This window comes from Girardinichthys multiradiatus, chromosome 6 (assembly GCF_021462225.1).
Source record: "Girardinichthys multiradiatus isolate DD_20200921_A chromosome 6, DD_fGirMul_XY1, whole genome shotgun sequence".
NCBI classification, from domain to species: domain Eukaryota; kingdom Metazoa; phylum Chordata; class Actinopteri; order Cyprinodontiformes; family Goodeidae; genus Girardinichthys; species Girardinichthys multiradiatus.
Genome location: NC_061799.1, coordinates 25,904,000 through 25,915,363, shown reverse-complemented (window position 1 = coordinate 25,915,363; position 11,364 = coordinate 25,904,000). Strand labels below are relative to the sequence as shown.

At 39.4% G+C, this 11,364-nt stretch overlaps 1 protein-coding gene and 1 long non-coding RNA gene across 4 annotated transcripts in view; one reads left to right on the top strand and one right to left on the bottom strand.

Annotated features, from left to right (window-relative positions):
* Nucleotides 1-2,218: 2,218 nt before the first annotated feature.
* LOC124870287 lies at nt 2,219-4,229 on the bottom strand. The gene is made up of 2 exons (XR_007038731.1): nt 4,095-4,229; nt 2,219-2,561 (listed from the first exon to the last, which is right to left on the bottom strand). It is a non-coding gene; the product is annotated as an uncharacterized LOC124870287 (long non-coding RNA).
* The window catches only part of LOC124870286 (adenylate cyclase type 1-like), a 59,714-nt gene continuing 52,471 nt past the window's right edge, over nt 4,122-11,364 (top strand). Inside the window, exons 1-4 of one of the 3 annotated variants that reach the window (XM_047368882.1) lie at nt 4,122-4,547; nt 5,233-5,805; nt 8,256-8,405; nt 8,622-8,740. In XM_047368882.1, the coding sequence (XP_047224838.1) occupies nt 4,482-4,547; nt 5,233-5,805; nt 8,256-8,405; nt 8,622-8,740 (908 nt within the window). In that variant the 5' untranslated portion in view covers nt 4,122-4,481. Of the gene's footprint in view, nt 5,806-8,255; nt 8,406-8,621; nt 8,741-11,364 lie in introns of all 3 variants that reach the window. The other 2 variants (XM_047368884.1, XM_047368883.1) reach the window with 2 other exon arrangements.

The following is an 11,364-nucleotide window of genomic DNA, read 5'->3' as shown; positions in this document are numbered from 1 at the left end:
TGTTAAACAAAGAAGCATACCAACAGGCTGTATTGTGTTGCATCAGGGGTAATATTACTTATTGATCCATTGTGACTGTGAACATGTTCTGCGTAAGAGACAAATGATTTAGTGTGCTGAATGAAGAATATTCTGCAGAACCTTTACTGCTGACTCAAGTTTTGATTTAATAATTATGAATGGATTTTCTCAGCCCTGACTAATGGTCTTTGGCAAGTTTCTGCTCAAGGCCAAATTTGGAGTAATTTCTTTCAGATTTCTGTGAAAACTAGCCAGACTATCTTCATTTATATAGCACTTATTCATAATTAATAAAAGAGAAATTGATTTATCATCGAGTCAAAAAGCAAATGTATAAAACATACAAATGAGTCGCAGTGTTTTTGCCATTTCTCTGCAGTCAACACTCTAAAGTGACACTGAAGGAAAAAAAAAGTTTACTTTGTTTTGGCTTAGCACATTATTATTATAGCTGACATTAGCTAATTTACAGCCTGTGCTGCTAGTCCCTCCTGGGTATGTCTTGGCTGTTTCATTTGCTGCTGTTGAGCCAGCAGATGAAACAGCCAGTGTGAACTGCTGGGGATTGCTCGTTCTCAGCTATCATTACAAACCATCATCTGATGACAGCAAGTGTAAAGCACATTTAAATGTTCTAGCTGATATGTGCTCTGCATTTGTTTGCACATTTTTTATTACCCTTTTCTGGATCAAATAATGTGTGAGCTGATTCCAGATTCTGAAAACTTCTTCTGCCTGGAGATGGAAACCTACAAAGGCTTTACCCTATTTAGATTATATTTACATTTTGTTTTCAACATTCATCAGATACTATCCATGGCAAAAGTATTAATAACCCACAAACTTTATTGTCATGTTCCAACTACAAACATCAATGCATTATATTGGAATTTTTATGTGATTAGACCCGCACAATGTAGTGCATAAGTGAAAAGTGAAAAAAAGGAAGCATTTTTCTCAAAACATTTTTTACAAATATTCAGAAATGTTTAGTGAGCATTGGTATTCAGCCCCCCAGAGTCAGTACTTTTTAACAGCACATTTTGCTGAAATAACAGCTGTAAGACTTTTTTTGTGGCATATCTCAATCAGCTTTGCTCAGTGTTTTTTTGGTGCATTTATTTGCCTTTTTTTGACAGTTATTTAGAAAAGAAAGGGGGCAGAGAGAGAAGGGAAAGAAACTAACTAAAATGGTCAAGGCCAAGAGTCAAACCCAAGATATTTGCATCAAAGCAGCACCCCATCTTTTCCATCTTCTAATACGTTTTCTTCCAGCACTGCCCTCTATTTAGATCCACCTATCTATCAATCAATGCTGACTAACTTCTTACACCTACAGTAAGTGCACTCCATTTACCATTTAGGTGATTTCGAAAGGCAGTTGGTTACACAGGATTGTATCTAAGGGTGCTTACACTTTTCAGATTTTTACTTGTAAATATTTTTGAAAAAACATCTATGCTTTCCTTCTATTTAACAATACTGTGCTGCTTGGTATTTAATTGTCACATAAAATCCCAATAAATAACTTTGAGGTTTGTGGTGGCAACATGAGAGGTTGGGATGTAAATACCTTTGCAAAGCACTGTAGATGTTCCACAAAAATCTTTACATCTTATATAAAAAAAAGGAATTTTAAGAGCTGAAGCTGATATTTAAATTTGTTTTGTTGAAAATATATCAGAGACATATGGAAATATGTCCACTTCACATTAGCTGCATGGATGTTTTCTTTTCTATCCTTTGCATTTACTTTAAAAAGCTTTTTGCGTGATGAAAAAGTCAAAGACACAAATAGAAATGCAGGAAGAGTGAGGGAGAGAATAAGTTTTAGAAGCAAGGCATGCATGCAGCAGGAAGCTGGCTCCCTCTCTGTCCCTTTTGTCTGGTGCCCTTGGAGTTCAGCTTCGTGTTGTGAACTCCCATAAGACCTCTCTTTGTTCTCAGAAGATGAGGCCTGACAGAGTGTGACTGTCCACTTACACCTGAAGTCACCAAAAGCGTAGGGAATAACATGTAGACACTAAACAATGACTCTGCTTTGTTCCTGCTTAGCCAAAAGCAGACCAAGAGGACCTCCATCAATACTGTGCACAATCAAGAAAATGCAAGCCAGTTACATGAAAACAGATCCTTCCAATACATTGGTTAGACTGCTATTGGAATTAATATAAGATATAACATGATATACGATATATTAAGAAATAGCAGCTTTTTATTTGGGATTTATTTAGAAGGTACAATAATAGAAATGTTGAATTATTGACATAGGTAGTGACAGAAAATCAGTCCCGGATTAATTACACCCCAGCTGACAGACTACAAATGATGAGAGCGTGCTGTTTTATTTGCATATCACCTTGGTGTGAAGCCCCCGCTGACAGGCGACATACAGTATGATTGTCATGTTTATGTGTCAGCCTATTAAGTCCAGGGGAGGGAACATCTTTGTAGATAAGACAGAATATCAGTGTGAAGGCAAGGTGTCCTATATCATGTGTCCCACATCTCAGTCTCTCTCGCTGTCAGAGGAGGAGAGTCTGAGAATACAGACAGGGAAGGCAGAAAGGAGGAAAAGGTGAAACAAAACATTTAAATATCAATTGTTTTGTTTGACAGAAAGCAAGCTGATTTTGAAGTTCAACTGGGGTTGTAAATGATTTTTATTTATAACATTATCCTTCATCAGGGCTGCATGGTGGAACAGTTGGTAGCACTGTTGCCTTGCAGCAAGAAGGTCCTGGGTTCGATTCCCAGCCAGGGGTCTTTCTGCATGGAGTTTGCATGTTCTCCCCGTGCATGCGTGGGTTCTCACCAGGTACTCCGGCTTCCTCCCACAGTCCAAAGATATGCTTGTTAGGTTAATTGGTCACTCTAAATTGCCCTTAGGTGTATGAATGAGTGTGTGCATGGTTGTTTGTGTGTTGCCCTGTGATGGACTGGCGACCTGTCCAGGGTGTACCCCACCTCTCGCCCATAGACTGCTGGAGATAGGCAACAGCTCCCCCGCGACCCACTATGGAGTAAGCAGTAGAAAATGACTGACTGACTATCCTTAATCAGTGGGTGAAGAAACTGAAACTAACATAAGACCGGTCTAAAATATCCTGGGTATCTGACAAAATAATCTGTCTATTCTCATGATTACTGCTCTGAGATGAGATATTTCAATTTCACATTTCTAACTGGATTCTAACTCTTCAAAATTGTGAGTCATTCATTTTCTACCACTTATTCCATAGTGGGTTGCAGGGGAGCTGGTGCCTATCTCCAGCAGTCTATGGGCAAGAGGCAGGGTACACCCTGGACAGGTTGCCAGTCCATCGCAGGGCAACACACAAGGAAACAACCACACACACACTCATTCATACACCTAAGGGCAATTTAGAGTTACCAATTAACCTAACAGGCATGTCTTTGGACTGTGGGAGGAAGCCAGAGCCCACGCATGCACGGGGAGAACATGCAAACTCCATGCAGAAAGACCCCAGGCTGGGAATTGAACCCAGGACCTTCTTGCTGCAAGGCAACAGTGTTACCAACTGCGCCACCATGCAGCCCACTTCAAAATTGTCATGTAGTATTTTCATCTCTATCTATCTATCTATCTATCTATCTATCTATCTATCTATCTATCTATCTATCTATCTATCTATCTATCTATCTATCTATCTATCTATCTATATGTTTGATATGCCAGACCTCATGTAAAATGAGGCACATGGACAAAATGATGAGCATGATGGAGATGAGATGCAAAATAAAACAATTTTTGATAGAAACACAAGACAACTAACAAAAAATCCAAATTTCTCTTTCTCTCTTTATCTCACAGACCCCCCCCCCCCCCCCCCCCCCCCCCCCCCCCCCCAACACACACACACACACACACACAACAGGTCATGTAGCACGACGAAACATACATTTTCCAAACGTAACAATGATAAAGATCGTATCATCATCATCATATCAAAACTAGCCACAAAGAGGAAGGATGAAAACAACAGCAAAAAAATACAGTGTGAGCAACTAAAACAATAAATTATACTTAAAATAAGTGTCGAAAATCTCACAGCGTGTCACAATTCTCTTGGTGAAGCATTTTTCTTTTTCCTTTTTTTGTCTCACGATTTGGCAGGCAGCCCTAAACCTCTTCGTTTCTTTTTTTTCATCCCATCCATTTCCCCCTCTCACTCTCTCTCTCTCTGTTTATCTGCCACACTCTATAAACTCACTCCATTTCTGTGCTGGATCAGTGAAAGCTGGGACACAGAAAGCTGAGCCGAAGAGACACAGACAAGGAGAGCTGTCGGGAGGAGGGCGGGGAGAGGGACAGAAGGCGAACGGGAGTCGCGGTAGGATGGTCGAGTACTGGACTTTGGCACCGGCCGTCCATCTGTCACTTTCTTCCACCCTCTCTGTGGCACTGATGGGGTCGCGGCGATGGCAGCCAGTGACGGATGACTAATCTTCTGGTGGCAATGAGCGAGACACCTCCCTCGGAATGCCAAAAACGGTGCTGGTTGGTAAGGGAGGTCTTATTGTGAATTGGGATGCATTTTTTTAATGTAATGTCTATGCCAAGCAAATACATTGACCACTTTCTTGTGTGCTGATTCACAAGGAAGGAAGAGCTTAACTAGATTTAGCAAATATTAGATTTCCAGGGGTTTAATGATGGAAACATGTCATGGAGGTGGAACAGAGATATGGACACCTTCATTATGAAAGACGATGATGATGCCCTTCTCATTCTGTTTGACCCTGTCTCCAGTCAATCCGTCTTGACTCTGTGCGCTGAATAACTCAGACGTGTCTTGTCTTCAGTTCATAATGCGCAGGCGTGATCCTATCAGAGCCCCGCAAAAAAAGCTGTAACCATCCAGAACTACACGTCGTGTGCGTTGTTCTTCAAGTGGCGCCCAAACGAAAGCTGAAACATCCATTTTGCTGTTTGACTTAAGAGACGGTAGGGGAATGAAGGTTACCTTTCCCGTCAAACCTTCTGTAAGACACAGTCCAACCTGTGGATAGTGCAGAGCGCGTCTGTCCAGCCTGCGCTATCTGGGACGCTCTGCTTTTCCTAAAGCTTGCTGCACGCGTCTTTTATTCCACCGTTGGCGACTCGGTGTGGGATCTGCTGTTCGAGCGGAGCCTTGTGCAGATATTTAGTTTATGAATGGCACTAACATGGAGGAAATACCGTTTCAGAAAGTCAAAACCAGGCGGAGGAGAAGTCACTGTCCATCGGGTGTCCCCCTGACCACCATCGCCTGCGAGGACGAGTTCGACTGCAAGGAGCTGGAGTCCCTCTTCCAAAACTACAACCTGAAACTGGAGCAGACATCCACACTCAAAGCCCTGGCGGTCCTCATTTTTATGTCCGCGACGCTGGCCGTGGTGGAGCTGCTGTCCGGCCCGAGCCTCACCATCTCCAAGGGGTCCCATCCGGTCCACGGTGTCATCTTTCTCTCCCTTTTCATAGTAACTAACGTCAAGTACCTGCAAGTGACTCAACTGCAGCAGATCGTCAACCTGACACTACTCTTCAGCTTCACGTTTTCATTCCTTTGCTGCCCCTTCTCCCTGGGCGCGATGGGATTGGAGCCTCCGACGTCCCCGGAGCAGGGCATGTGGCAGCTCATCCTGGTCACCTTCGTCACCTACGAGCTTCTACCTGTGAGGACCCTCCTGGCTGTTGTGTTTGGAGTGATGGTGTCCATCTGCCATCTGATTGTGACTGCCACGTCTGTTACGGTGAAAACGCAGAAACTATGGAGAACAGTGAGTAAATTTACGCACTGATTAATGTGCGTATACTCTTTTTATTGTATGTATAATTCATACTAATAGCAACATCCATAGTATTCAACACTCAAACTCGGTCGCAGGCACACTTTGGATGTTTAGCACCAAGGACAGCTCCCAGTTAGGAGACTTGATAGGCTTTGTTTAAATCTGACCAAAACAGGCCACAACAAAACACGCTTTTATCATTTTAACTCAACTTTGATTGTCCCCAAAGGCCAAAAATGTTTAATAAGTTATTAAATACACATGCACAATATGATTAAAAAAATTACCCAATTAGGACTGCAAACTATTAAAAAATCTTAAAGCACACTATTGTAGGCATACTTTTTGCCCTGGTTCAGTATGATACATTGGCTTTTTAAATTTTTTTATTCCCTCTTTATCTACGTATTGGATTTTACACAGTTTTCTTTTATTGCTGCATTTCTTCATATTTCCATGTACAGCACTTTGATGCATCTCAGGATGTTTTTTAATGTGCTCTATAAATGAAGAAATGAAAGGACGTATAAGCTGTTAGCTGTGCTTTATGTCATGACTAAACCAGTATGTAAACCACTGACAACATTGCTTCGTATAGGTTTCTGCCCCAAAGGGAATTTGCTTGAAACTTAGAACTAAGTGACACCATTCCAAAACCAGAAGTAGGGCAGCTTAGGGGTCACAGACATGAACCACTTTGACCATATGTATCAGTTGTGGAAAGTAGGGCAAAGTCATCTCAGTCATTCTCTGTGCGTCTGGGTATTTCTCTGTATACATTTGAATTTTTGACTTTCATTAGGTGTCTTCAAGAAGATTAGGCTCCATCAGTCACAACCTCCAGGGTTAATGGAATATTTTAGCTTACATTCTACTTATGACACAAGGATCGTACTGTTCTTAGATCAGCTAAGAACTGAGATTCAATCAGCTCTTCCCACCATCAGACCATAAGGGCATACTTGCAGAGCAAATAGTTTTTTTCTGTACGGTACCTATGATATACCTGTGTAGTGCTGTGAAGGACAGTGATAGCTGTGCAACCACACTTAGCTAATCCATTAAGCTCAGAGATGAGCTGTGTGGCATGACCCTGCATGTCCCAGGTTTGGACCCACTATAAGTCTCAGGTATTCAGCTTATGCTCTATGCTTCCTTCTGTCAGCACAGTTCAGTCTGCATTCAATATCTTAGTACTGAAACGAGTAAGGACTTGAACTAGTTTTTATTCTGATCAACTTTTGGTATATATATATATATATATAGCTTTTTCCGACATGGTTAATATACACTACATTGTTTCTGATATTTGTTTTATCACTGCAAAGCATAAGAAATGAAAGATAAAGTCAGCATACTACATCCAATATTATTGGATATAGTATAAGGATGTGTATAGAAGTATGTGCCGCAAGAATGTCAGTTATAGCCAAATTAAGACAACAAATAGGCAGAACACAACAGGGAAGAAAAAATACATGAATAAATTATTTAATTTATTTCCCTGGTTACTTAATTACTGTCAACAGTGAAAACATGCTCGTACACGCTTTAGAGGAGTGTATTTTGTCCACAAAGTAAGCACCAGCTAGCCCTATTCAGGTAAAATTAGTTGTCTCCTGTACAACGTTAAAAGAAGTCGCACAGCTGCTGCCTCTGTGGTGATGGATGATCAGAGCATGGGGTCACCAATGACTAAGTGCCACAAATACATAAAATGAAGAAATAGGCTACTTATATTTTTGACCTGTTTGTAGTACAGGTTCAGCTACTGTAAATTTAAATCTGAAAATAAAAGCAATGTTGTTTCACACTAAAATGTTTCAGACTATCAAATTAATTCTGAAATGATAACTTTATGTGTTAAGGCAAAAAACTATTCAAACCAACTGAGCCCTATGTGAAAAAGTATTTTGCTGTGTAAAGCTAATAGTTGTGTGAAAGGTAGGTAGGTAGATAGGTAGGTAGGTAGGTAGGTAGGTAGTTAGTTAGTTGGTGGGAAGGTAAGATCGATGAATACTACCTGTTCATATTGTTAGACAACTTCTATTTAAATTACTTATTGAGACCTGGTTGTGGCTGGTGAAAGCCAACTCAGCTTTCTGAAAAATATGGTTGTCTTTGTCTGATATTAGAATTTGTTTAATAATCTGACACATTTAATCATGACAAAAGATAAAATAAAATAAAAAACGGAGGAAATCGGTAAAATTGCTAATACCTTCAAGCTGTTTTTGAAAAAGGTAAACTCCCAAGAACCTGAACATGCAAAATAGCAAACTGTGCATAACTTAGTAGTTTCCAATATAAATACAAATATACAATTTCGATATTTTTAGGACATTTCTGATGAGATCGATTTTCTTAACCTGTTTTTCAACTTGGATTGCTCTGCTTTACCAATTATTTATTAAGTACATTTTTTCCCTCTTTCGCAGCTGGTTGCAAACACTGTGCTGTTCACCAGTGTCAACCTGTCAGGGCTGTTTGTTCGCATCCTGACGGAGCGAGCCCAGAGAAAAGCCTTCCTGCAGGCTCGCAACTGCATTGAGGAACGACTCCGAATGGAGGATGAGAACGAGAAACAGGTAAAGGCACCTGTGCTCTGATTAAAACCAAGGCTCAAATCAAATGCATGTGTTTGATATATATCCCATATTTCTGTGATTTGTATCCAGAACTTTTCTTATCCCTGGCAACACATTCTATCACCGTAATAATGTTTCTGTATTGCACTATATAAATGAAAAGTGCTTTATATTCTCCCCTCTCTCCCTCTTTTTTTTAAACACACATGCACTCAGGAGCGCCTGCTAATGAGTCTGTTGCCCAGGAACGTAGCTATGGAGATGAAAGAGGATTTCCTGAAGCCCCCTGAAAGGATCTTTCACAAAATCTACATCCAGCGCCATGACAATGTCAGGTAGGACCTGATCACACTGCATCACTGCTGTACAGCACAGCTGTGCACCTATTCAGGCGAAAAGAAAACTCGTCTTCTCTTTGAGTCAACTCAAGTGTTGCCACTTTTAGTGATTTCAATTTGGAGAGAGTATTTTCTCCTCAAGGGAAACTTTTCTTCATAAATAGCGGAAACACTGTCAGTACATTATATTGCATCCTCATTGAGGATCTGTGTAAATTCAAGAAAAAAGCAAGAAGTATTTTACAAGAGAAGTGCTGGTTACTGCCACAAAATGTTTACTATGACTAAGGTGAAAGATATGTTTAAAGGGAAAAAATAAACTGATTTGGGAAAATACAGACAACCTTACAAGGGGAAGCTCTGTAGGAGAACCTAAACTTGAAAGTACAGGAAGAGTTGATTGATCAGCCATGCATGAACTTGAATGTAAATATGACTAAGTGCATGTTTTTTCCAGTACCATCGCACAAACTGCTATTGTTGATATTCTTAAAGACAAACAGATTTATGCAGAGACTGCATATAAAAAAAAACATGGGCGAATTCTGGATCCAAATTTGAATTTGAGAAACAAGTAAAAAAGTGCACTAAACCATTAAAACATTATTTAAAATATTTTAGACATATTATGAACTGTGTAACTCTTGATAGTGCTAAGATATTCGCTACAATACATGCTACGATCTTGCCTTATATGTCTTACTGTGTCACTAGCAGGGGTTAGGCTGGTGTTGTTACTTTAACATCACTTTATTCAAACTCACTGAATTTGATTAGATCTCCCAGAATATCCACGCAAGATTGTACCACACCATTCCACCGTACTGTTTTAGGGCAATCGGCTTTCTATGGAAAAGCAACAAATCAGTGGAATATGCTGCCAGAAGATATGAAGAACTAGATCCTTTCAATTCAACTAAAAGAGTTTGTCAAAGACCACTCAGAGCTGCTATCAGTGAAAAGGACGCTTTGAAAATAATGTGTGGCGTCGTGGGTTTACAATTGGGCAAGACAAGCCATGAATACATGATGTTGCTGGAATGTAGCTGTTTTGTTTATGTTATTGACTATTCTGATGTCAATTCTTAACTGTTCTTATGCTTTCTTTTCTTATATTTACATGTCAAGGGACTGCAGATGTGAATTACCTTAACCATATAATTTGATACAACACATCAAATGGTTATGTTCTATGTTTAAGTTGCAGATTGTCCCTTTTTAGATAAACTCAAAATTTAAGTATGTGTGTTACTTTTGGGATGTTTTAAGGGTATTGATATTTGAAAAAAATTAATGAATCAATCAGCAATCAAATATTAAATAATACTGTTTTTCATTAGTAAGACTCCCACTTTGAAAAGCTCCTTAAATGGTGGTTCTATTTGCAAAATGATCTAACCAGTCATGTGACAGATAAAAGCCCATTTTAATCATTTCCTTTAGTGTTATTGCTATATTGTGGCTGTCTGACTGATGGATGCAAACACCACTTTAATGCATCATAAAACAATGTTATTCTCCAGAAACATCAACACTGCAGGGTAATTGATTCTAGCACACACCCAGTATAATCTTAATGTCTTGATTTTTATTCATCTTAAATCTACAAATTAGCAATGCCACTTAGTATATTTGCCTCATCTTTTGCCTCTAAACTAATTGCTCACATAAAATAAAAATGTTCACATAAAATAAAATAATTTCAAAATATCTATCCAATGCAAGGTTTTGCTGTAATCCCCTACTAGTTTTTTAACCCTACATCAGATAAAGAGTTAACCAATATGTTCAAGGGAGAAAAAAGTCAGCTCATTGCAAGAAGATGCACGTCCACTATCCTCCTTCCACTTTTTCTCTCTGCTTCTCTGGCTTCATTGTCAAATCTGCCATTTCAGCTCCAGCATTTCTTTGTTTTGTCTTGTCTTATCTTCAGCTCTTTTCCCTTCCTTCCTTCTGTGCTCTGAGAGCAGCAGCAGGGAGGCTTGAGGAGGAGAGTTTGCTTAACCCTGGGATTAAGTTGCTACAGGGGATTAAGTGCAATGGAGACTAGATTCTTGTTGCGTAACTCTGTGTGTGTGTGTGTGTGTGTGTGTGTGTGTGTGTGTGTGTGGATGCGCATGCTGGTTAAATACAGACAGACCTCAACTCTGCTGATTGCTTTGTGTCTTGAACTCCTTTGAAGCCAGCTTTTAGGGGTGATCTAGAAAAGGCAGGACTTGACTTGGGGTGATCTTTTATTTTAAAATAAATTCACTTTTGTGGTACAAATGTCTGAAAGTTTGCTGTATATGAATATAGATGAAAAAATGTTTTAAGATGGCAATTACATTTTCTTTAAAAAAGAAATATACAACAGTTTCCTAATTTCTCTGTTAAACAAAATGGTTAAAGCGGCATCAAAAAAGTGTTTTAAGTGTCTATTAAGTGAAGCAATATTTGTTATCTTTGTTCAGCATCACCTAAAATAATTTTCACCACTCTTTGTCTTACAGTGAATAATTTTACATCTACTCAGCATTTTTTGTCATGTTTAGAGCAGTAAAATAGCCAAATAAAATCTTAATATCGCTTAATGCATAAACAGTCATATTAACATTCAGATTTGAGATGACAAAAACATA